This window comes from Mesoplodon bidens (genome assembly GCF_964165515.1).
Source record: "Mesoplodon bidens genome assembly, chromosome: 9".
In the NCBI taxonomy this organism is placed as follows: Eukaryota; Metazoa; Chordata; class Mammalia; order Artiodactyla; family Ziphiidae; genus Mesoplodon; species Mesoplodon bidens.
Window position 1 is genome coordinate 22,931,909 of NC_138166.1, and position 27,321 is coordinate 22,959,229.

At 43.5% G+C, this 27,321-nt stretch overlaps 1 protein-coding gene across 3 annotated transcripts in view; it reads right to left on the reverse strand.

Moving 5' to 3' along the window:
* The window catches only part of LOC308622412 (up-regulator of cell proliferation), a 77,616-nt gene that overhangs the window by 19,484 nt on the left and 30,811 nt on the right, over positions 1 to 27,321 (reverse strand). For 2 of the 3 annotated variants that reach the window (XM_081243846.1, XM_081243847.1), the window contains one exon: positions 6,144 to 6,214. Coding sequence is in view for 1 of the 3 variants with exons in the window: in XM_081243845.1 (XP_081099971.1) it covers positions 6,144 to 6,214; positions 21,588 to 21,601 (85 nt within the window). In the remaining 2 variants the exon portion in view is untranslated. Of the gene's footprint in view, positions 1 to 6,143; positions 6,215 to 21,587; positions 21,741 to 27,321 lie in introns of those variants that run through there. The other variant, XM_081243845.1, reaches the window with a different exon arrangement.

Consider the following 27,321-nt stretch of genomic DNA (forward strand, 5'->3'; position numbering starts at 1 on the left):
AATTCACCAGTGAAGCCATCAGGAGCAGGGCTCTTCTTTGTTGCAAGGTTTGTTTTTTTTTTTTTTTAATTATTGTTACTGATTCAATCTGCTTACTCCTTATAGGTCTATTCAGATATTCTATTTTTTTGTGATTTAGTCTTGTTAGGTTAGGTCTATTCAGATTTTCTGTTTCTTTGTAAATTTTGTGTTTCTAGGAACTGTCTATTTCACCTAGGGTTATCCAATTTGGGGGCATACAATTGTTCATAGTACTCTATTTTTTATTTCTAAATGTCCCCACTTTCATTTCTGATTTTAGTAATTTGAGTCTTCCCTATTTTTTTCTTAGTCCACCTAACTAAGGGTTTGTCAATTTTGTTGATCTTTTCGAAGAACCAACTTTTGGGTCACTGATTTTCTCTATTCTCTATTTCATTAATCTCCACTCTAATCTTTATTATTTCCTTCCTTGTGCTAGCTTTGCATTTAGTTTGTTCTTCTTGTCCTAGTACGACTTAAAGTTGTAAAGTTAGGCTGTTTATACGAGATGTTTCTTGTTTTTAATGTAAGCATTTATAACTATAAATTTCCCCCAGTACCACTTTTGATGCAGCCCATAACTGTTAACATGGTGTGTTTACATTTTCATCTATCTCTTCTTAACTATTTTCTGATTTCCTTGTGATTTCATTTTTGATCCACTGGTTGTTTAAAGGGACGTTGTTTAGCCTCTGCAATTTTGTGAATTTTCCAGTTTATGTTATTGATTTCTAATTTCATCCCACTGTGGTCAGAGAAGATACATTGTGTGATATCTGTCTTTTAAAAAACCACTGAGATTTACTTTGTGGTCCTACATATGGTCTATCCAGGAAAATGTCCCATGTGCACTTAAGAAGAATATGTATGCTGCTGTTGTTGGGTGGAGTGTTCTGTATAAGTCTATTAGATCTAGTTGGTTTATTGTGTTGTTGAAGCCCTCTATTTCCTCGCTTATCTTCTGTCTGGTTGTTCTATCCATTATTCTGAGTGGGGTATTGGAATCTACAACTATTATTGTAGAACTGTCTATTTTCCCCTTCAATTCTGTCAGTTTTTGTCTCATATATTTTGATGGTCTGACATTAGGTGCATAAATGCTTATAATTATTATATCTTCTTGCTGTTTTGAAATATTTGTTAACATGTAATGTCCTTCTCTGTCTCTTGTAACTGTTTTTGATTTAAAGCCTATTTTGTCTGAAATTAGTACAGCCACTGCCATTCTGTTTTGGTAATTATTTGCATGTAATAATTTTCTCCATCCTTTTACTTTTACAAGTTTGTGTCTTTGGATCTCAAAAGTAAGTCTCTTATACACTGCATATAGTTGGACCATGTGTTTTTATCAATTCTGCCAATCTCTGTCTTTTGATGGGAGAGTTTAATCCACTTACATTTAAAGTAATTACTGATAAGGAGGCACCTATTTCTGTGTTTGTGCTATAGAAACAAATTTTCTATAGACCTATAGCTTTTTGCCCCTCATTCCCTGCATTCCTCTCTTCTTTTGTGTTTAGTTGATTTTTGGGGTTTTTTTTGTGGTATGGGGGCCTCTCACTGTTGTGGCCTCTCCCGTTGCGGAGCACAGGCTCCGCATGCGCAGACTCAGCGGCCATGGCTCACGGGCCCAGCCGCTCTGCGTCATGTGGGATCTTTCCGGACCGGGACACAAACCCGTATCCCCTGCATCAGCAGGCGGACTCTCAACCACTGTGCCACCAGGGAAGCCCTAGTTGATTTTTAAGTAGTGAAATGTTTGAATTCCTTCTTGATTCCCTTTTGTGTATATTCTATAACAATTTATTTTGTGGTTGCCATGGAGATTACATTTAATGTCCTAATGTTGTAACATTCTAATTTGAATTTATAGCAGTTTAACCTCAACAACATACAAACACTCTGCTCCTTTACACTCTGTCCCCACTGCTTCTGGGTTTTGATATCACAAAATTACATCTTTATATAATGCATGCCCCCAAACATAAACTAATAACTCTTTAAATGCATTAGTCTCCTAAATTACATACAGAACAAGATTTGGAGTTATAAACCAACAGTAATGCTAGCTATTACATTGATTTTTTAATTTAAATATATTGGTCTCTTAAATCATTTAGAAAACAAAAAATGCAGCTACAAACCATTGTTACAATAATACTAGCTATTATAATTGCCCATTTATTTGCCTTTACCAATATCTTTATTTCCCCGTACAGCTTAGGGTTATGGTCTAATGTTCATCTTTGCAGCACACCCTTGCGCACTTCTTCCAGGGCCAGTCTAGTGGTCACAAACTCCCTCAGCTTTTGTTCATCTGGGAATGTCTTGATTTCTCCCTCATTTTTCTTTTTTAATGTATTTATTTATTTTTGGCATTGGCAGGCAGATTCTTAACCACTGCGCTACCAGGGAAGTCCCTCTCCCTCATTTTTGAAGGACAGTTTTGCTGGATACATGAATCTTGGTTGACAGGTTTTTTTTTTAAAGCACTTTGAATATATCTGCCTACTATCTTCTGGCCTCCAAAGTTTCTAATGAGAAATCTGCAGATAATCTCTTTGAGGATCACTTGTGTGTAATGATTTGCTTCTCACTTGCTGCTTTCAAGATATCTTCTTTTTCTTTTAAAAATTTAATGATAATGTGTCTTGGTGTAGGTCTCTTTGAATTCATCTTACTTGGAGTTCATTGAGCTTCTTGAATGATTACATGTCTTTCTTTAGATTCAGGAAGTTTTCAGCCATTATTTCTTCAAATATTCTCTCTGCCTCTTTCTTTTCTCCTTCTGGGACTCCCACATGAGTATCTTGGTCCTTTTGATGATGTCCAGTAGGCTCTATGTGCTTTTCTTCAATCTTTTCTCTTTCTGTTCCTCAGCCTTGATCATTTCCATTGTCCTATCTTCAAGTTCCCTGATTCATTCTTCTTCCTGCTAAGTCTGCCTTTGAATCCTGCTAGTGAATTTTTCATTTCAGTTATTGTACTCTTCAGCTCCAGAATTTTGTTTTGGTTTATTTTTAGGTTTTCTATCTCTTCATTGATATTCCCATTTTGTTCACTCACCGTTCTCCTGACTTTCTCCATATCTTCCTTTAGTTCTTTCAGCATCTTTAGGATTGTTGTTTTAAAGCCTTTTTCTAATATATCTGCCATAGTCTTTTCAGGGACACATTTTGTTGATAGATTTTTTTCCTTTGAATGGGCCATACTTTCCTGTTTGTTTGTATGCTTTATGATGTTTTTGTTGAACACCTCTGAATGTAATAATGTAGTAATTCTGGAAATCAGATTCTTCCACCTTACCCAGGGTTTGCTATTGTTATTTTTTGTTTGTTTTTTGGTTTTGATTGTTGTTGGCTGTCTCTGTGCTGAGGATCAGCCTAAGGTGTAAACTTAAGGTCTTCTCTGGTCTTTTCTGAGCATTTTCCTGAGAATGCACAATCACTTTCTAATTTTCCCCATATATGCAGTTGTTTCTTGCGGGGGGGTGTTTTTTTTTTTAGTTATTTATTTTTATTTTTGGCTGTGTTGTGTCTTCGTTGCTGTGCATGGGCTTTCTCTAGTTGTGGCGAGCAGGGGCTACTCTTCATTGTGGTGAGCGGGCTTCTCATTGCAGTGGCTTCTCTTGTTGTGGAGCGAAGGATCTAGGAGCGTGGGCTTCAGTAGCTGTGGCACGCAGGCTCTAGAGCACAGGCTCAGTAGTTGCAGCGCATGGGCTTAGTTGCTCCGCGGCATGTGAAATCTTCCTAGACCAGGGATCGAACCCGTGTCCCCTGCATTGGCAGGCAGATTCTTAACCACTGCACCACTAGGGAAGCCCCTATGCAGTTGTTTTTGAATGTTCTAGTCTTTAATGTGTGGCTTACAAAAGAGGAATAAGCAAAAAATGATGCAGAGAAGGTGTTGGCCTTTTAATTCCCCTGTAAGTCACTTCAGCTGGAGGGGGAGAGGCTTGCAACAATGTTTGGAGGTGTGACAACTGCTGCCCCCCTCTTTGTCTTCACTTCTGTGATCAGAAGCAGCAATCAGCAATTAGAGCATAGATACCTGATATTTGGAGGGCAGGGGTTTTTTGTCCACCCTCATTCCCACAATCTGTGTCAGGTTGCTCTAAGATCATGTGCACAGCTGCCTGCCACTTGGCTGGGAGTGGGAGATGGGTAGCTGCTACTGTGTTTAGAGCTGAAACTGACCAAAAATAACTGCAGTTTACCCTCTAATTCTTCCACTGGAAGTTGCAAGCCTTTAACAGACTCTAGAGTTCCAGAATAATTACATAGACAGATTCTGCCAGCACAACTGCTGTCCAGGTGGGGAGAGGGATTCCTGGTGCTTCCTGTGCTATCTTCCAGAATTCTCTTTAATGATTTAAAATAAATGTTTTAAAAGAATGAGTTATGAAGTAATTAGAGTCCTCAGACTTGAGATAAGGCAAATACATTCTATAGGATGATTATATAAAGCACAAACCAGGCAAAACTAACCCTACATCTATGCTTTTGGAAGTCTGGAGAGTGGTTACCCCTGGCAGAGGCAGGGTAGGAAGTGATTAGAAGGTGGACTTCTTAGGTGATGTTTTCGTTTGGCTTCTTCTCCTGGATGCTGGTTAACATAGGTCAGTTCATGTTTGTGAAACTTTATCAAGCTATGCACTTACAGTATGGGCACTTTTCCATATGTATATTATACTTCTACAACTTTTTTTTAATCTTATAGGTTGAAGAGCTTACTTTAAGTCTTAAAAATAAAATATGTACTGAAGAGGAATTCACATACCTCAGGAAGAAATTTTTTAAAAATAATTACACAAGGCTTATTCACTGGAGAGACACACAAAGATAGAATTTGGGGGAAGGACCAGAAGGTCTCTGAGCCTCAGTTTCCTCAAATGAAACAAAGGACCAATAATAACTATCTTATGAGGCTGTTGTAATAGGGCAACCTAGCTCACAGTATGCCAGTAAGGTCGTTTCTTTTCCTCAGCCCACTCTCAAATTTTCTTTCCTGGTTTTCTATAGCAATGCCCTCTAATAGAACGTCTTGTGATGGAGCAAATGTTCTATTTCTGCACTGTTAAACATGCAGCCACTCGCTGTATGGCTACTGAGTACTTGAAATATGGCTAGTGTGAATGAGGAAGTGAATTTTTTATTTTGTTTAATTTTAAAGTGTGTGCCTAGTGGCTACTGTATTGAGTAGCCAAGATCTTGAGACACTGAAGGGCTCTGGGCAATTACTGCTTGATCCCAACTTTGCTATGAGCCTTGACCATGAACTCCCATAGTGCCAACCTTCTAGAATTTAAGTTCCATGAAGACCAGGACTTTTGGCCATTGTATTCACTACTGTTTCCTATATTCACAATCCCTACAACAAGGCCAGCACATGGTAAATAGTCAATAAATATTTGTTTGAATGAGTAAAATAAAATTGGATTAACCCAAACGTATTTGCATATTTTTGTGGGGTTATTTTTGCATAACGCTATTAATATCCAATAGAACACATTCATTTTGAGAAGCACCAAACTAATGAAAGATAGATGAAAGATAGATCCAAAATGATATGAAAGATAGATCCAAAATGAGTTATTAAGAGAAATTAAGATGTCTAGAGTGTGGCCACCACACCTTAAAGCTGAAGTCATGAGGGGCAGCTACAGCCCCACCCCACCAAATCCCCAAAGAAAGAAAAACCAGCTTATAAGGACCATGATCAGGAAGACTATAAGTCCCAGTCTCCTAGGGACAGTCCCAATTCATACCTCTTGTTCCAACAAAACACACTGTTCACTCTCAGGTGTGTCCAGTTTAGAAACTAGACAGTTGCCCTCAACACAGCTCAGAATGGCAGGAACAGCAACGTGCTGAAATTGGAGTGATGTGTTCCCGGTAAAACTGTGTGGTAAATACCTTTTTAAAAGTGAATCCTATTTTGAATATATGAGGGAAGCTTAAAAGACCCTTAAATGGGTCTTCTTGTAAAAGGGAAAATAAAAACCTTATGCTTATTTATTTTTGAGGTCCATGATCCACAGCCCAGGGTGGTGCTAGAATCCAGAATCCCAATGGGCCAGAAGAAACAAATCTGCTTCCGAATAGACACAAGCCCAACTTTACCTGCAATGGCCACAGCTGTTCGTCTCTCAGATGCTTTTATTTCTGGGACCACTTCTCCCAAATCTGAGTGTCTGAAACAATTTCAGAAGAAAATTATAATTAAATTAATGAAATACCACTTTCACCTATCAAATTGGCTGCACATCAAAATCTCTTGAGGAGCCTTTGGAAACTACAAATCCTGGTTACACTCCAGATCCTCGAAACTGGAATCTCAAAGCCAGGCCTGGGCATCTCTGCTTTTAAAAGTGCCCACGCTGGTCTAGAGAAACCAGCACTCTCAAAACCTGTGAGACAGAGCAAACAGCCATTCAGAAAAACATAAAACTATACATATCCTTTGACCAGTAATTCCACTTCTACCCGAAGGAAATAATTAAAATTTAGTTACAAATATGTGGATGACAACTTTATATATAATAGTGAAAAACTGGATGGTTTTTTTTTGGCCATGTTGGGTCTTCATTGCTGTGCACAGGCTTTCTCCAATTGCAGTGAGCGGGGGCTACTCTTCGTTGCGGTGCACGGGCTTCTCATTGCGGTGGCTTCTCTTGTTGTGGAGCATGGGCTCTAGGTGTGTGGGCTTCAACAGTTGTGGCACGTGGGCTCAGTAGTTGTGGCTCGCGGGCTCTAGAGCTCAGGCTCAGGAGTTGTGGTGCACGGGCTTAGCTGCTCCGTGGCATGTGGGATCTTCCCGGACCAGGGCTTGAACCGGTGGCCCCTGCATTGGCAGGCAGGTTTTTAACCACTGCGCCACCAGGGAAGTCCCCTGGATGCCTTTTAAATCAAAGTACAATAATAGAAATTATGGTACAGTCTTATTCTGCAATCATTAAAAAATATTCTATGGATCTCATTTTGTGGACAAAAAGATGTTGTATGATATGTTATGGAATGATGTTAATGATATGTTCATTAGTGGGGGAAAGTCAGGTTATAGAAGAGTGTGTACAGTGTGATTACTATTTAATAAAACTATGTCTGTTTATCTATACGTGTATACAGGGAGATCTAGAAGGACGTTCATCAAAGTTAATAGTGTGGGCAGGAAGTGATGATCCTGAATTAATTTAAGTAGGCTTGATAAGTACAGTCTATTTAAGAATAAACTATTTTAGGTATATCATAGGAATGAGTAAATGTGTTGATTTCATCAGAAGTCAGGGTTCCATTGTTGAAGAAAGGGTGTACAAATAAGGAATGGAAGAAGTTAGAAAAAGAATTCACAGAGCTATGCTGGAACTGGAGGTCCTGGTGTGTACTCATGATTTCTATATGCAAGCTCGTTGTATACATGTGTATCCATTTGTGTAAACGTGCATATATTTCTTAGCTCTGTCTGAAAGGGCCACGAAGCAAAGACACTATAGTACCAGTGAGCATACCAAGCACCCTTTAATATCATTCCACACTAACAGATACCAGGTCTCCTCGGAGAAATTACAGATTCCAGGGCTGGAGCAGCAAAAGAACAAGATGAGCCTGAGCATCTTATTTCAGAAAATTAGGAAGTGCTCAAAAAAAGAAAAAAGAAAATGCTGGGGCATGTCACAGGACACAGGAGCCAGCTTGAAAGGGCTCCCACTACCAAGTGTGAGTCAATTTGGGCCTGAATATAATTAAATACAGTAATTAATTTAACACCATTGAAAAACAGGTATTAATGAGCCTGTATAGATAACAAATAGATAAACAAATAGATAAACAAATAGATATAACAGAATGCTAATGTGAAGGGTGCTGCAGCTGGCACAGCATCACTTTCAGAATCATCCTAATCAAGAATGGTTCAAGCTGGCAACACCAATGAATGCCAATTCTTGCAGTAAAATGTTGACAAGGAGCAAGATACTTGCCCAGGCTCAAAATGTTTCCTCACAGATTGCTTAATAGGTGCTGGAAGAAAAATAAAACCTAGCAATTATACTTGGCTGGGTAATCAAAGCCAGTGACCATGGGGACAGATGGCTATGTGTGCCCCCAGCTGTGGTACCCTGAGGAAGGACACATCATCACCTATACAGCATTCTGGCTGAGAATGTAGAACCCTGATCTCATCATAAGGACAAACCCAAAATGAAATGTTATGCTAGAGGGGGAGAACAATATTATCTCAAAGTATGAATGTCACAAAAGAAAAAAAAAAGATTGAGGAAATGTTCCAGATTAAGGGTGCTAAAGAGACAAGAAAAAATGCAATACCTAACCCTAGACTAGATCCTGAACTAGAAGGAGGCAATTGGGGGTCTACTGACTAAATTGAAATATAGGTGCTGTCAATGTCACATTTACTGATGTTGATAACTGTACTGTGGTTATGTGAGAGAATATCTCTATTCTTAGGAAATAAGACACTGAAGGATTTAGGGATAAAGGGTGATGATGTATGCAAGTTACTCTCTAATGGTTAAGAAAAAAATTATATACATGTGTATTTATGTGTGTGTGTGTATACCCATGCATACACATAGAGAGAGACAGCAAGAGAGAAAGAATGATAGATGAGAATGGTAAATGAGCTAAAATGTTAAGAATAGGAGATTCTGTATAAGGGGCCTTTTTCATTTTGTAATTTATCTCTAAGTAGAAATTATTTCCAAATAAAATGTTTTAAAATTAATAGTGGTTATGGGCTTCCCTGGTGGCACAGTGGTTGGGAGTCCGCCTGCCAATGCTAGGGGACACGGGTTCGTGGCCCGGTCCGGGAAGATCCCACATGCCGCAAAGTGGCTGGGCCTGTGAGCCATGGCCGCTGGGCCTGTGCGTCCGGAGCCTGTGCTCCGCGACGGCAGAGGCCACAACTGTGAGAGGCCCGCATACCGCAAAAAAAAAAAAAATAAAAAAATAAAAATAAAATTAATAGTGGTTAGTTATTTCTGGGTAGTATGATACCCGTTTATTTTGTCTTATTTGAATTTTTTAAATAGAAGAGGCATGTATTGATTTAATAAAACTAAATGAGCTATTAAAGTAATGCTGTTAGTCAGGGTCAGGGCCAGAATCAGATATGTGTGTACCCCAAGAAAACTTGGTAATCGGGCACCCCTTCAAACCAATGTTCTTCCAAGAGTGTACAAGTTTAAACTTTAGTTTGTGGCAGGCCCCCTCAGAGACAAGCAATCCAGTTCCATTTAATTCATCAGAAAGAGAACTGTTTTGTGTTAATCAAATCCACCCTCCTAGAGGAAAGAAGGATTTCAGGACGCTTGGTTGTTATTCCAGCATGTTCCCTGAAGGTCTCATCCTCAGCCCTCTCCGAAAGGAGTTGCAGTAACCTCAGTGGTCACTGTGTTCACGGCTGTTTTAGCCACTTTATCAGTGCAGAGTACTAGGCAACTCTCTGACTTAATCTGACCCTGATGCTGATAAAAATGGGACTTTTCATTGTCTTCTCTTCGTTTTTCTGAAACGAACATATATTGCTTTTGTAATAAGAAAAAAAGGTAACCTTAAAAAAAGAAAACATGACTGGTTAAAAATAGTTTCCCAGAGGGGAAGAAGCAGGCCCGCCCTGGTGGTGGCATGGAGCCCTGTGCTGAGACCCAGGTAGGACAAGGGCAGAGGACAAGTAGTTACACCCAGGGCGTTGCCCGGCCTCTTCCCACTGCACACAGGCTCTCAGGACACACTCGCCAGAATTTCCCAGGAGGGGAGCTTAACTCCAACCCTATATTTTCCATGCAAGAAAGTAGAAAACAAGAGTGAAATGATCACAGGGACAACCCTGAGTTTGTGCTAATTTCTGAAAATATACATATAAATCTGTTCTTCATTCTTGCCAACAAAGTTCACACCTAATTGAGTCTCTGTGTTGTAAACTGGAAGCAGAGGCAAGTCTTGCAAGAGAGAACAGCAATAGAATGTCACCTCTGTGCAATGCTTTTTAATTTACAACTCTGCTTTCAATACCTGTATGGCCTGAATTGTGTCCCCTCAAATTCCTATGTTGAAACCCTTTTGGATATATGGCCTTTAAGGGAGTAATTCAGGTTGAATGAGGTCACAAAGGTAAGGCCCTGATCTGATGCGATTGGTGTCCTATGAGAGGAGGAGACCCCCAAGAGCTTGCTCTCTCTCTGCAGGTGCACAGAAAAAGGCCAGCTGAGGACACAGTGAGACAGTGGCCATCTACAAGCCAGGGAGAGACACCTCAGGAGAAACTGAATCTGCCTGCACTGGGATCTGGGACTCCAACCTCCAGAACTGCAAGAAACGAATGTCAAGTTACCCAGACTGTGGTCCTTTGTTATGGCAGCCTAAGCAGCCCAACATCACCAAGCTAGGAAGCACAGGGCCAGAACCCAAACGTGAATCTTCTGGTTCCCTTTTGGCTCACTATTTGTAAGGCTCAGATAGGTTTTAGGTAACTTATAATTATAGCTGGTAATTACAAAAACCACAAAAAACAGCCCATCTGCCAACTCCAAGTCTTGCCAAGCCTGCTCTTGCCTCCACAGGCAGACAAGACCAAGGGAGTGAAAACAAGCAGTGCTTCCAATGGCCCCAGACGTGAGCAGAGCGGCCTTCTACAAAGCAGTTTTTGCAAACTGCTAATGTCTTTTTCTGATTCCAAAAATAAGACAAATATACAGAAAAGTACCAAGAAAATGCCTTTGCTCTTTTGAACAATTACTCAATATGTTAACCGATCCTCCCCGACCCCTGCCTCCTACTTCTGACCTATTCATGTTGCTGTAGCTCATTGCATTAATTGATATATAGGACTACATTCTCTGCATCCCGTTTTTCTTCCTCATTAAGGGCTATTTAGATTTTGGTCTTCTCCTGAGGCCCATGTGGGTCCTTTCAAGACCCCAGGGCATACAGCCAAAAGTGGAACCCAGCTCAGGCCCTGCCTGGGGGCCACCAGCACAGAGGTCCGGCCCAGGCATGGGCTCCTGGTCTCCATGCTGCCCAGGCCTGTAGCTTCGGTGCCGTGGCATCCCGGCTCAACTTCCCTTCTGGGGGCACCTCCCCACACAGACTTCTCTCCAGGGCAAGAAGTGATCTGAATGCCACCCTGAGGGCCAAGCGTGTCTAACAGTTCTTTCTCACGAAGTTAGGAAGCAGACATCCTGGTTTGTGCACAGGGCTCCCTTCAAGTCTGGCAGGCAGAGTCAAGACCCTGACAACCCTGGGTCATCCGCCTCACTGGATGTCAGTCCTAGGAGACAGGGCAAGGCACACTTTCTCTGTCCTTCATTCTCTTTTTCCATTGCACAACAGAATTACCTGAGGAGCTTTTCTATTTCTACCCGGAGATTCTGATTCAGGAGACCCATCTCTGAAAGGGAGATGCCTGCTACCACCTCAGAGCTGGGCACTCCTTGGACAGTGCCCCTCAAGGCCAAGAATAAACTGTCCAAACCTTGCGAGCAGGGCTAATTCCTAGCAACAAACCTGGCTCCTTCATTGGGTGGTGCCAATAAAACAAGATGGCACAGAAAACCTAACAAAAGGAGACTAAAAATGGGGCAGCTGCTTACCACAATGTAGTTGACAGTATATTATTAATAACTTTGGATAATAGTTTGACCCAATTTTTGCTGTTTGATGCTAATAGCTTTCAAGATCTTCCACTTCCTGACCTGCCCCACATCTGGGCCAGCAGACAAGAGAGCCTGAGGGCTCCTTTCTTTGGTGTTAGCTAGGGACCCTCACCCCATTACAACACCCCAAACAAAACAAAAAACAAAACAAAACCTGAGGCCAGTTGCTCTACCCAGAAAGCCTCACTAAATTAGTAATAAACTTTTTCAAACCCTCTTGGTGGGTTGAACTGTGTTTCCCCAGAACATATGTTCAGGTCCTAACTCGCTACTATGAATGGGACCTTATTTGGAAATGAGGTCTTTGCAGATCTAATTAGTTAAATTAAGATCATGTCATACAGGGGTAGGGTGAGCCCCTAATGCAATGAATGGTATTCTTATAAGAGGAAAATTTGGATACACAGGGAAAAAAACATGTGACGATGGAAGTGGAGACTGGAATGATGCATCTACAATACAAGGAACACTGAGGATTGCTGGCAGCCACCAAAGGGTAGGAGAGGGGCTTGGGATAGACTCTCCCTCACAGCCTCCCAAAGGAACCAACTCTGCTGACACCTTAGTTTCAGACACCTGGCATCCAGAACTGTGAAAAAAAAGATTTGTTTTTTTTAAGCCTCCCAGTCTGTGGTACTTTGTTTTAGCATCCCTACCAAATGAAGACAATGGATGTGTGGCTCTTGACAGCTGTATTAGTTTCTGCCTCTCTTGACATGGGTTCTCCCCTGTATGTGTCCACATATCACTCTTTTTTAAAATATTTTTATTTATTTATTTTTTTGGCTGCATTGGGTCTTCGTTGTGGCACGCGGGATCTTCGTTGCAGCACGTGGGATCTTTTTGTTGTGGCGTGCAGGCTCTTTGTTGCGGCGCGTGAGCTTCTCTCTAGTTGTGGCGCATGGGCTTCAGAGCATGTGGGCTCTGTAGTTTGCGGCACACGGGCTCTCTAGTTGAGGCACATGGGCTCAGTAGTTGTGGCACGCAGGCTTAGTTGCCCTGCGGCATGTGGGATCTTAGTTCCCTGACCAGGGATCGAGCTGAGGTCCCCTGCATTGGAAGGCAGATTCTTTACCACTGGACCACCAGGGAAGTCCCATGTCTGTGTCTCTTCTCTGCTTCTTTTAAGGGCACCAGTCACTAGATTCGGGCCCACCCTCACCCAGAGCAACCTCAAATTAAGTAATCACATCTGCAAAGAACCTATTTCCAAAAAAGATCACATTCACAAGTACTAGGGGATAGGACTTCAACATATGTTTTGAAGGGAACACAATTTGTCCACAATATCGGAGCCAAAACTAGGGGCCATCCCACCTCTGCAAGGTGACCACACACTTTGAAAAGTTTAAAACTCACTGTGCAGCAGTGGGGACTGGCTGAGAAAACATACATGAAAAGTTTCCATCAAACAGCACATGAGGACAAGTAGATGTCAGTTATTATGATGTAGGTAATAGACAAGCACCGTGAAGCCTGGCACTTTAGTCCCTGTAATGTGCTGGCACATGCAGGGAGCGTGGCAGAGGGACCCACTGCAGTCCTGCCTTTATGCACCTAGAATTTCCTGAAGGCAGGAGAGGCAGCACACTGGGAAAGGACACCCACCTCCTATGTCAGGCAAAGGTGTCCTGCCTACTGCTGATGCCCCTCCAGCAGGACCCTGGGCCAAAAATCATTGCTACACCCCAACCTAAGAGTGTTGCAAGGAGAGAAGCAGTGTAATGAGCAACCAGGTCTTGGTCCCAGGTTCGTGCCATGTAGATTCACCATACAAGAGGAAACAGCTCTAAAATGCTGCCCCAGTCCTCCAGGAGTTTATACTAGGGTTAGGTTGGGGAGATACTATGAACACTCATTACATGAACTCTACAAAATACAGGTATGTTCATCTTTTTTTTTTTTTTTTTTTTTTTGAGGTACGCGGGCCTCTCACTGCTGTGGCCTCTCCCGTTGCGGAGCACAGGCTCCGGACGCGCAGGCTCAGTGGCCATGGCTCACGGGCCCAGCCACTCCGCGGCATGTGGGATCTTCCCGGACCGGGGCACGGACCCGCGTCCCCTGCATCGGCAGGCAGACTCTCAACCACTGCACCACCAGGGAAGCCCCAGGTATGTTAATCTTTAAAACAAAGCTGGCCGTCCCTGTCCTGTACACCTAATCAGGTTGCTACAGGGACCCAGAGAGATTTACACATGTGAAGCAAGTTTATATAAGGCAGTGTTCTCTTGGATTTATCCACACATTTATTTCCCACTAGGAACTTTTCTAGGAGTTTGGGATATATCGGCAAAGGACATAAATGTCTCTGCTCTTAGCTTACGTTCAGTGAGGGGGGGGGAACTGACAAGAAACAATTTTTGAAAGTTTTAAATAGAAGATACACTGGGAGGTGTTAAGTGCTCTGGAAGAAAGAAAGTGTACACTAGGATCAGGGGACCGGGCATGTGGTGACCGGGGACCGGGCATGTGGGGCACAGACTGCTGTAATTAGGTCAGGGTGAGCCTCCTAGAGAAGGGGACATGCAAGGGCAGGCTTGGTAGGAGAGGAGGGTGTAAGCCACGCGGCTCCCTGGGGAGAGCGTTCCAGGTGCCACGCAGCCCCGGAGGCGCTCAGGGATCCGTGGGAGGCCGGTGCAGCTGTTATGGAGTGAGCAGGAGGAAGGCAGTAGAAGAGAGAGGCCAGGTAAGACCGAACTATCTGGGCCATAGCAAAGACTCTGGCTTTTATTCTGGAGGATGGGCTGAGTGCAAGTCGACATGCCTGTTTGATGTTGAGAACAGATTAGAGATGACAAAGATCAGACCTGGGTGGAAGCACCAGAGGTGACAACACAGGGCTGGGCTCTGAAAGTCTCTGTGAAGGACTGGACAGAGTGTGTGAGAAAGACAGAGTCCAGGAAACCTCCAAATGTTCAGGTTCAGTAGAGCTGCTACTGTCTCGAATGGGAAGGCTGTGGATGAGCATGACGGGACCATGAGCAAGCTAGTGCTCATGTCCTGGCCCAAGACCCGTGGACGACCTCCATGGAGATGCTGAGCGGCACAGGGGCCGCAAAGGGCTGGGGCCGCTTAGGGAGGGCAGCACTCCACAATGTATCCAAAAGACCACTGTTGGCTCCCTTCTTACAGACACACAGTCTGCCCACAACAAAGGCAGAGCACCTTGCTATTGATCCATGAGAACAGAAAGAAACGATGATGTGGAAAAACTAAGAGATCAACTGGAAAACTGCTGTGAGCAATGAGAGAATTCAGTAAGCCGGGGACATACCAAACATTTTTTTTTTTTTTTTTTTTTTTTTTTCCGGTACGCGGGCCTCTCACTGCTGTGGCCTCTCCCGTTGCGGAGCACAGGCTCCGGACGCGCAGGCTCAGCGGCCATGGCTCACGGGCCCAGCCGCTCCGCGGCATGTGGGATCCTCCCGGACTGGGGCACGAACCTGCGTCCCCTGCATCGGCAGGCGGACTCTCAACCACTGCACCACCAGGGAAGCCCCCAAACATTTTTTTTTTTAAACCCAATTGTCTTCTTATATACAAAGAAGTTTAGCGATGTGAAAGGAAGAGTCCCATTTAGAGTAACAACAAGAAAAAATTTAAGAATACACATATAAATGTGCAACGTCTATATGAAAAGAATTTCTAAAAACTAAAGAATATAAAACACTTGGACAAATGAAAAGCCATATCCTTTGGGGAAAGGAAGGCTCACTATAATTTTAAAGTCAATTCTCCCCAAATTAACTAATAAGTGAATTTAGGTTTGAAAACAGAGGAGCTGATTCTATTCAGAAATATTTGTGCAATAATAATCAGGAAAATTCTGAAAAAGAACAGTAATGAAGGCGGACAAAACCTGCGAGACAGTAAAACATAGTACAAGCCACAGTAAGTTAAGGCTGTAGCACTGGTTCATGAATAGACAGAGTTCAGTCAAAGAAGAGCCTAGAAACAGGCCCAAATACAGGTGGAAATTTTGTCCCTGATCCAGGCAGCTCTAAGTATCTGGTGATTATTCAATTACAACAACATGGAAAAAATAAAGGTAAATCGCTACTACTCCTTTCACCAAAATGAAAACTACCTGGATCTAAGAGGTAAATTAGAAAATGAAACCAAAAATGCACTGAAAGAAATATTAAAGACTTAAAAAAAAGATCTCAGGGCTTCCCTGGTGGCGCAGTGGTTGAGAGTCCGCCTGCCGATGCAGGGGACGCGGGTTCGTGCCCCGGTCCGGGAAGATCCCACGTGCCGTGGAGCGGCTGGGCCCGTGAGCCAGGGCCGCTGAGCCTGCGCATCCAGAGCCTGTGCTCCACAACGGGAGAGGCCACAGCAGTGAGAGGCCCGCGTACCGCAAAAAAAAAAAAAAAAAGATCTCAGAGCAGGGAAGGCTTCATACAGTCAAAAGGTAAATAACAAAGGAAAAGCATTTGTAACACAAACAATGAAAGTTCGTTTTCTCAATGTACAAAGATCTACAAATCCATGAGATGGAGCCAAGAATCTAAACAGAAACAGAGTAACAAGAGGCATCTCCAAAAGGCATCCTGGGTTTAAAACAGAACAAGGAGGAGGACACCAGTCCACACTGTGCCCTGCCTCCCGGGAGGATGCTTCTCTAAGGAGGATGCCAGTTTCTCAGACAGGAACAGGGGGCAAGGTGCCTGAGATTTCATTTATGTTCCTTTTATACCTTTTGAAATTTTTACCATATGCATATATTACTTGTTTTTAAAAGTAAGGCAACTAACAATTTTATAAAAAGTTACAACGCGGAGAATGTAGGACAGAACCACTACTTCTGAACTACATGCAGGTGGTCTCGCTCAGAATATACAGAACTCCCGGAGGGAATTCTTCTTTAAAAGAAAGAGCCGCCTCTAGGTTATTCCATGTTCAGCCATATTTCGTAAAAGCATAATTGAAAGTACAACCACTCTGCCAATACAGACAAACCAAGTGAATACAACAAACCAAGTGAATACATTCTTACTTCAGTTTCGTCCCGAGCGTGCGGGAGAGACAGGGCATGTGCTTTGTGATCAGAACAAAGTACTGAGTCCAACATTTTTGTTGTGCCTCAGTAACCAAATTTAAACCCACTATCCATAATGGGGTCATGTGGCATCAAGTTCTAACTTAAACTTCTTAGGTGGGCCTCAATTTCCTCATCCATACAATACGGATAATAACAGTACTTACTATAGCGTTGTCGTGAAGATTAAATACCATATTATAAACAAAAGCACTTAGAACAGGGCCTAACAATACACTCTTTGGAAGTAGGCAGGATCTAAGTTTAAAAGAACATTCCCTTGGGCTGGAAAGCCCCTGCCAGGGGCTCATGGTTGTGGATAAGAAGAGGCTCTCCTTGAGCTGGGGGAGAGGTTCGCCACACGGCACTCCATCTGATGAAGCACTGGCACATCTGTCACCTACAAGGAGGTAAGTGGGCTTTGGTGAGCTGCTCTGCAGAGCCAGGGATGATTCAGCTACAACACCCCTCCCAGTTCTCTCGTTTTCTCCAGTGGGGACACACTGGGGGTGGTTGCTGGCTCACTGGGCAACCCCAGATCTACTGGGTAAGAGCAAGGTCTGCATCCCGCTGGCAAAGCCATGTGTGTTCTCTGGAAGCCACAGCAGCTCCTGAGCAGAGGCCAAGGGCTCCTGTTCGACCTCACCCAGGAGCAGTTACGTACCTTGCCTGATTTGCTCAGTGTCTCCTCCCCGCAGTGTGATCTGTGGGCCTTTTCCTCCCCACCCCTGGCCTGGCTAGAGGACCCATCCTCCACCCACTGTGAAGAGCTTGGAGCTCTTGTGGCCCATTTGGACCAGGCTGGGCTTCAGTGGGAAAGCTGAGCCCTTCCCAGAAGGGGAAGCCCAGGATCCTTTCCCTCCCCACAAAATGTTGGTGTTGGGAGAGAAACTTCCTGGACAGGGAAGACGAAAGGTTGAAGTTAAGTCCGGGGTACTTTTAAATGTCCAGTGGATGTTAATGGGAGTGCTTTCAGTTCCAAGGGAGATGAATCCTGCGGGAGTGACCAGGAAGGCAGGTGAGGGGCTTGGTGGGGCTCCTTGCCTCCCACACTTTGAGTCCAGGACAGGTCTCATTACATCACTCCTGGCCCAGTGCAGAGACTACTTAAGTGCTACGATGACCACATTTTCTGAAACAAAAACCTGAAGGTGGGGCTTCCCTGGTGGCGCAGTGGTTGAGAGTCCGCCTGCCGATGCAGGGGACACGGGTTTGTGCCCTGGCCCGGGAAGATCCCACATGGCACGGAGTGGCTGGGTCTGTGAGCCATGGCCGCTGAGCCTGCGCGTCCGGAGCCTGTGCTCTGCAACGGGAGAGGCCACAGCAGTGAGAGGCCCGCGTACCGCAAAAACAAAACAAAACAAAACAAACAAACAAAAAAACCTGAAGGTAAGAGTTTACTTAAGGATATGGATGGTAAGAATTCGATGTTAGCAACCGGATCTAAGAAATGAGGACTGACTATTTCTGAAGAAATATAGGAGTCAGGGAGGAAGTTTCTATCTTTGAACATGGGGTGAATAAAGATGCCATTAGCTTCCTATTTCTTGACTCAATAATTCCACCAGACAGGCAAAACTTTTAAAGTCTGATGTCCTCACATGTTGGGAGGTGGAGAGAGCCCTTAAAATGTGGTGGTGGAAGGGTAAGGTGGTACAATCATTAATAAGCATACTTTGGTAGTATCAGCTAAAACAATGGGCTGGCCCTCTGACCACAATTCTTTGTATCTACTTCAGAAAACCACTTGTGCGTGTCCAGAGGGAGACACCAATTGTGCAGCATTATCTTACAAAGAAAACTGAAAACATTCTTAACTAAATAACATAACCATGACCCAGAATATTATATAAATGTCAAATTTTAGGTAGATCTGTTCTTTGTTCTCACATGAAAAGCATTTCAAAGCATATTGCTGGGTGAATAAAGCAAGCTGCAGAACAGTATGAGTCCATTTATGTAAAAAAGGAGCAAATAAGTGTTTAAGGTGGCAAATTTTACGTTATGTGTAAAATAATAAATTTTAAAATTTGGGGGAAAAACAGAGCAAAGAACAAATATAACATGTAAATGCAATAGAAAATGTCTGTCGGGATACCTGCCTAACTAAGATAGGCAGGGAGGTTGGGGGGTAGCGGGGTGGGGGGACTCTAGTTGTATCTGTAAGGATATCTCTCTGATAAAAATAATGGCCTAATTTAAAAGACACCAAAATGTTTAAAGTGGTGGTCTACAGAAAGTCAGACTACACTTTTTATTCTGTTTTATACTTTTTTTTGTTTTTCAAATTATCTACCATTAACAATCTGAAATATATATATATATTTTGCACAGCTAACTAGGTTTGCTATCCCTCTAGGTGGGTATGGATGGATGACTGTAAACTTGCTATGGCTAGCAGCCCCTTCGAGACAGGCTGCAGATGGTGAGGACTATAGACCTTGGTCCCCGGAAAATGCACACGGACCCCAATGCTGCATACGGTTTCAGGGAATGCAGGACCCTGGAAGCCCACCCAGTCGTGTACCCCAGGTTAAGAACCTCTGATTTGGACATTTAAAGCTGCAGAAATGGATGCAATCATGCAGAGAACGTGTGCTAGGTAGGAATTAGCAGAGATGGGCTACGGAACCCAAGGAAACCCCAGCAATGAAGAAGCAGGCAGAGTAAAGAAGAGATGGGGGCCGTCCGGAGTGGAGGCCCGCAGAAGAGGGTAGATGGTAGCAGGCTGATGAGCTCCATCTCCCCTGTCCCCGCCGCCTCCTCCATACTGCTGTCACGTGGATTCCCCAAGAGCCTGATGACAAATATCCTTCAGTGAACAGTGGGCAGTAAGCCCACAAAAGGAGGCCAGGTCCTGTAGTCTGGCCCTGCCTCCGTCTCTGGCCTTGTCTCTCCTTAATTCCAAACGCACTGGGCTGTGAGTCATCTCAAATTCTCAAATATATCTTTTCCTTTGATGCCTTCATTCTTGTCCTTTTCTTTCCCATAAGGGCTAGCACATTGGTAAGCTCCTCAAAAACTGTCAGAATTTCTTCTTTCCTTCCCAACTCTCTTACGGAAATTGTCACTTAGAAAAGAACACCAGATTTGGAGGCTCCTCCATGAACAGCCCAGCAGAAATCACGGCTCCCCTCCCATCCCGGCCCTGAATCTCTGGACTTGTTCCTGCAGCACCTAGTCTTACAGGCTGTATGTCTGCTGACTTGGAGAGGCCACAGAAGCTTAGGAAACCAAGTCTCCCTGGCTAGACTCTGGTCTACCAGCAAAGCCTGCAGACATATGGAGACGTAGACTGTCCCCAAATTTGTATATACCACAATAAGTACATAGTTCGTTCCATGAAATGACGTAAAGTATACTAAAAACGCTGTGACCTCAGCTTTGCAATGGGTACCCCTCAGAAATAAGTACCAACTGCAGACTCATGAGATCCCTCAAAAATAGTCAGGACTGCAAATATCAAATCTGCACTTACATGACCTTCCACAGAGAGACAGTTTAGGGACTACTGGCCCACAGAAGGGCACACCAGCCGAGCATTAAGTCCGCCTCTGACTTAATGTAGTGGGCTGGGATACCCAATGCACCAGCACTTTTTAAAGGCTTCAAGGCAGCCCCACACAGGCTCAGCCACCCACTACTGCCTCCGGTGCGCCCTGCCTCACCTTTTCCTGATACGAGGGCCAGGAACCCAGTGGGACCTTGAACCTCTGGGTGACAGCCTGGCATTCTGAGGGATGAGCTGTTTATTCTAATTACAAGCTCAAAGTACTGGGTACTTCTGACCGCTCCTCCCCAAACCTAGACAGACAGCAGGTAGATGGGAAATACCCATGACTTGGCTGGAGTCAAAACCCAGCTCGCTCCATCAAGGCCCACTGCAGTGAACTTCCCTCACCTGTAAGGGGCCTGATATCCATCTTCTCTGCCTCTCAGCCCACCATTCCCCCCACCCCACCCCATGCGCTAGTAAAAGCCCTCTGTGATGTGCAAGGATGCGCAGCGAATTGCTACCATAACCAGTGTGTCTCAGTGTGTCTGAGACACACTGAATGGTGGACAGCAGTCAAATGAAGCCTGTTACCAACTAAGCAATGACCTTGACACTAATTTTCCTCCTCTGTGAAGTGTAGCTGTTGCATTAACTCTTGTCATTCCCAGCTTTCACGACTAAATTACCAAAACAAAAAGTAATCATAATGAATTGCTGAGGTTTTACTTTGCAAAAAAAAAAATTTTTTTTTTTAATTACAAACTCAGTGGGTCACCATCATTTCCTAAAAGAAAGAACATTTTCACACCAAGACAGTGGAATGGAGGTGATGTCAGAATAGGGGCAGCCACTGTACCCGGGCCCGCGGCCCAGCCCAAGCTGGAGGCCCAGACCAGGCCGAGGCAGGGTCTGCCCCGGCCCCTGCTCCGGACGTTCGGGGACATCCAGGCTGCATCCCGACGGCGGTGAGAACCCAGCATCAACTCCAACGCGAGCAAGTGGAGAAAACAGATGCGGAAGGCAGGGCGGCAGACGCCGGGCGAGCACCAGACGCCGCGGCTCCAGGCCGGGGGCGCCGCTGGGAGGTGGGGGGCTGCCGATCCCGCACGCCCTCCCGCTCCGCCCGCCCCCCACCGCCGGCCTCCGCGCCCCGGGCCCCGGAGCCCGCCCCCGGAGCCGAGATCCTCAGCCCGCCCCCGCCCGGGCCGCCTCCACCCGAGGTCGGCGGGAGAGGGCCGCGGGGCCTGGTGGGCGGGCGGGCGGGGGTCCGGGGCCGCAGGCCGGGGAAGGCCGCCAGCGGCGGCCCGCAGCCCCCACCCCGCAATCCCCCGCCACGGCGCGGCCGCGAGCGCCGCACTCACCCGGGCGACGCCATGAGCGCGGCGAGGTCTCGGCGCTGCCGCCGCCTCCGCTTCCTCCGAGCTGAGCGACTCCGCCGGGGAGGGGCCTCGCACCGGCCGCCGGCCGCCCGCCCGGGCAGCTCCAGGCGGCGGGGGCGCGGGGAGGGCCCCGGGTCAGCCGGAGACGGGTGTGAGTGGGCCCGGAGCCGGAGGAGAGTGAGGCCGGGTATCGGCTCCGAGCGTGGGGGAGCGGTGGAGACTCGGGGAGGGGGCCCGGGGTCGGCCTGGAGCTGCCTGGGGGCGGCGGGGGCGCGGGCGGCACGGGGCAGGCACCGGGGACGGGGGCGGTCCGCGACCCGCAGCCCCGACCCGCCCACCTGCCCAGGTGCCCAGGTGCCCGCAGGCCGGGACTCGCCGGGAGGCGCCTTTGGTGCCGCACCAGCCGAGAAACTGCCCCGGGGGCCACGAAGCAGCTGCAGGACCCAGGTGAAGTCACCACCTCCCTGCGAGATGAGTTTGATTTCCTTAAGAAAAGCCTTTTCTTTAGCTCTGGAGGACGAGGCGTTATTATTAGTAAGCAAAACGATAACTTTGCTCTATCTTACTTGGTATGCTGCCTTGCCCGAGTTGCTGGCCTCTCAGAGCCGGTTACCCATTGTAAAAGGTGTGTCAAATCACACTGAAGCCCTAAGGACTGTGGAGGCACTTTTTATTAGCCTTTACATTATATTATTTACCAATAATAATGAGTCTGTAATTCCTGCGGTGGGTTTCACAGCATCAGCGATGGGTACTTGAGCCTCAGTTCCTGTCTCGGCAAAATGAGTTTTCAGAGATAAGTGAGCTCTTCTAAGTAAAAACACTTAAAAAGCTCTGGATAATGAAACACTGTTGATCACATTCTGTGTTATATTAAATATTATTAATAATCATTATTATTTTTACTACTAATAAGAACAAGAGACAGTAGAGCTGTGACTGAAAGCCTTGGCTCTGGAGCCAGACTACCTGGGTTGAAATCTGAACTCTTAACCAATTACCAGCTCTGGAAGCTCAGGCAAGATAGAAGCTTCCCAGGGCTGTAGTTTCCTCAGTTGAAAAATGAGGATAATAGGTCCCTTCCTCTCTCTGAGGATTGAATGAGTTAATATTTGTAGAGTGATTAATACATTGCCTGGTAAATGGCCTCTTAACCTCCCGTGAATCCATCACATCCTTCTTTCCTTCAGTAAAATGGAATCTCAGAATTGCTGCCTTGAGTTCAGAAGATAATGCTCTGTAAATGTGAGCTGATAAGTAAAGCCACGGGGGTTTGTGAGACCCAAAGTAGGTATAAATCTAAGAGGACCAGGGTTAAGGAAGAGTTTGAGGAGTGGGCAACTGCTAAATGGCCTGATGCAAGGCAGTAATGACTGCCATTGGAGTGGGGGAGGTCAGGTACTTTTTAAAAATAAGCTGTTGGTTTTAAAACATGTTTTGAAATAATGAATAGTGTTAATTCAATGAAATTATTCTTCCTCAGTATGAGTTTTACTAGGTATGTAGCATTTCACTGCATGGTGGACCATCATATGTTTTAACCAACCCCTATTATTAGACAAAATTTTGCTGCCAGTGTTTCATTATTATAAAGAATGTGGACAGTAAATATTCTTACAGCCAAAACTCCCCACATACATCCATGAGTATTTCCTTAAGCTAAGTTCCCAGGAGTCAGATGATACTAGTATTTTAAGTCTTTTCAGATACATATATAATCTCTGTATGTGTTTGTGTACTTATACACACATACACAAACACATATATACTAATATACATATACACATATACTTACATATATACATACATGTATACGTATACACACACGTATATATACACACATAGAGACTGCTGTCCCAGCATAGTCACCAACACTGATGATAGTGCCAGTTTGCCAAAAATCTCAATAAATTGCACAGTTTCTTTATCACTGCAAATTTGATAGGTTAAAAAACAGTATTTTGGCAAAATGGCAGGCTAGGAAGTTCCAAGCTCACCTTTTCCCATGGAAACACGAAGAAAACAACCAGAAGCTGTCTGAACTCATTTTGTAGTGTCTCTAAAAAAGTTAAAGGTTTACAGCAACCAAGCAAACATTCAAGCAAGAAAAAGCCATCCTAAAAATGACAGCAAAGTTTTGTGGCATTTTCACTTGCCATCGCCCCACTCCTTCCCCAGTGTGGCAGTGGTCTTGTTCTTGAGAAGGTAGCATCCTGTTTCCCAGTCCCCACGGTCCTGTCACCTTGAACTGGAAGGAGCAGAGCAGACCTTATTTGTACACTACCTGACCTGTAAGAAATGGTAACGGTAGTCCTTCAGTTTGAAAGGAAAGGATGCTAGACAGTAACTCACAGCAGTGTGAAGATGGAGAGATCTGACAAAGAAATACATGGGCAATATAAAAGGCAGCATTACTTTAATTTTGGTAGCAACTCCACTTTTTTATTTCCAACAGGACCTAAAGGACAAATACATTAAAATACTTATAAATTATAAATCTATATTATTGGACACACAACATATAAAGGTATAATTTGTGACATTAATAACATGAAGGGGAAACAGAAATGTATAGGAGTAGTAGAGTAAAACATGTCATTACAAAAAAAAAATCAGCTGAACACAAAAGAAGGCAGTAATAAAGACAAATGCTGTAAGACTTTTTTTTTTTTTTTTTTTGCGTTACGCGGGCCTCTCACTGTTGTGGCCTCTCCCCTTGGGGAGCGCAGGCTCCGGACGCACAGGCTCAGCGGCCATGGCTCACGGGCCCAGCCGCTCCGCGGCATGTGGGATCCTCCCGGACCGGGGCACGAACCCGCGTCCCCTGCATCGGCAGGCGGACTCTCAACCACTGCGCCACCAGGGAAGCCCCAGACTTTTTTATTAAGTAGCAAAGTGACAGTAGTAAGTTCCTCCTTAAGTGTAGTTACTTTAAACGTAAATAGATTAAACTGTCTGATCAAAAGGTAGAGATAGGCAGAATGGATTAGAAAAATGATCCAAATATATACAGTCTGTAAGAGACTCACTTTAGCTCTAAAGACAGAAGATTGAAAGTGAAAGGATGGAAACATATTCCCTGTAAATATTAACTAAAAGAAAGCTGGGTAGGCTATACTAATTCAGACAAAATAGACTTCAGTTTAAAAACTTACAAGAGATAAAGAGAGACATTATATATTAAACAAAAGTTAATCCAACAAGACAATTATAAACATGTATGTACCAAAAAGAGCCCCCAAATATATGAAGCAAACATTCACAGAATTGAAGGGAAAAATCATTCCACAAAAATAGTTGAATACTTCAATAATCATTTTCAATAGTAGATAGGAGAACCAGACAAAAGATCAATAAGAAAATAGAGAACCTAAACAATACTACAAGTCAATTGTACCTAACAGATGTCACCTGAAAAAAATGCACATCCTAAAAGCTGACAATTATGTTTTATTAGGACTTTCTGAGGACTTAAGCCCAGAAGACAGCCCCTCAGATAGCTCTGAGGGGCTGCTCTGAAAGGGTAAGGGAGGAACCAGGATACATAGAAGTTTTGCAACAAAAACCAGGTAGTTGGAACATCAAAAGATTACTGTTAATTAAAGAAAATCCAGACATATCAAGTTAATGAATTTAGCACTTTTCTATGTATGGCAAGATGCAAAACTATGGACTCATTGAAATCATTCCTTTGATATGCACCTTAACTATCTAAGGCCAGTATCCTGTTTTTAACGATCCTGAATTTCCTCGGGGTACACAGTCTGGGACGGCTGCAGGGGCTGATGGCTTGGTGGCTGCAACATACTTTGTTTACTGGTATGGCAGTCCACACAGACATATACAGAACACGCCACTCAATAACAGTAGAGTACACATTCTTCTCAAGTGCACATGGTACACTGTTTGGAATAGACCATACGTTAGGCCACAAAACAAGTCTTAATAAATTTTAAGAGACTTAAATCATCTTTAAAGATCTTTAAAGATACTACAAAGTTATTTTTCTGATCACAGTGGAATGAAACGATACCAAAAGAAGGAAAACCAGAAAATTCACAAATATGTGGAAATTAACACACTCTTAAAAATCCAATGGATTAAAGAATAAATCATAAGGGAAATTATGAAATACCTTGCTAAAAATAAAAACACAATATATCAAAGCTTATGTGATGCAGCAAAGTCAAGGCTAAGAGAATTTTATACCTGTAAACATCTATGTTAAAGACAAAGATCTCAAATTAATAACCTAACTCTATGTCTTAAGGAACAACAGCAACAACAACAAAATGAAGGCAAACCAAACTCAAAGCTAGCAAAATGAAGGAAACATTAAAGTTTAGAGCAGAGAAAAAATAGACTAGAGGATAAATAGAGAAAAATCAATGCAATAAAAAGTTGATTCTTCGAAAAGATCAGCAAAATTAACAAATCTTTCGCTCAACTCACTAAGAAAAAAGGAGGAAAGACTCAAATTACTAAAATCAGAAATAAATGTGAGGACATTACTACTGATTTTACAGAAACAAAAATAATTTTAAGAGAACATTATAACAGGTGTACACCAACCAACTGGATAACCTAAATGAAAAAAAATTTCCGGGAAACACACTATCAACTATAACTCAATAATGAAGAAAGAAAAAATCTGAATGAATCTATAACAAGTAATGACATTGAGTTGGTAGTCAAGAAACCTCCCAACAAAGAAAACTGTGGACCAGGTGGCTTCACTGGTGTATTTCACCAAATACTTAAAGAAGAACTAACTCAAATACTTCTCTAACTCTTCCAAAATGTTAAAGAGCACCTCCGATTTTATGAGGTCAATATTACCCTGATACCAAAGCCTGACAAAGAAACTATAAGAAAACTACAGATCAATATCCCTTATGAATATTGATACAAAAATCCTCAACAAAATCCTAGCAAACAGAACACAGAAACATAGAAAAGGATTATACATCATAACCATGTGGATTTATTCCTGGAATGCAAGGATGCTTCAAAACATGAAAATCTATCAGTGTAATATATCACATTAATATGATGAGGGAAAAAAAAACACATGATCATCTCAATTCATGCAGAAAAAAAAATCTGACAAAATTCGACAATCTTTCACAACATAATACACTAAAACTAGGAACAGAAGGAAACTTCTTCAGTATGATAAAGGTCATATATGAAAAATCCAGAACAATGATGAAAGCCTAAAAGGTTTTCCCTAAAATCAGAAACAAAAAACAACAACCAAAAAAAAGAATGCTCTCTTTTGCCACTTCTGTTCAACATAGTGCTATAAGTCCTAGAAAGAGCAATTAAGCAATAAGAAAGAAAAAAAGGCATCCAAATCGGAAAGGAAAAAGTAAAATTATCTCTGTTTGCAGATGACATGATCTTCTATGTGGAACATCCTAAAGACTCCACCAAAAACTGTTAGAACCAATATATGAATTCAGTAAATTTGCAGGATACAAAAGTCAACATAAAAATCAGTTGCATTTCTATACACAAATAAAAACCTATCCAAAAAGGAAAGTAAAAAAACTAAAAATCTCGTTTAGGATAGCATCAAAAAGAATAAAATACTTAGGAATAAGCTTAATCAAGGAGGTGAAAGACTTGCACACTAAAAACTATAAAACACTGATTAAAGAAGTTAAAGAAGACACAAATAAATGGAAGGACATCCCATGTTCATGGATTGAAA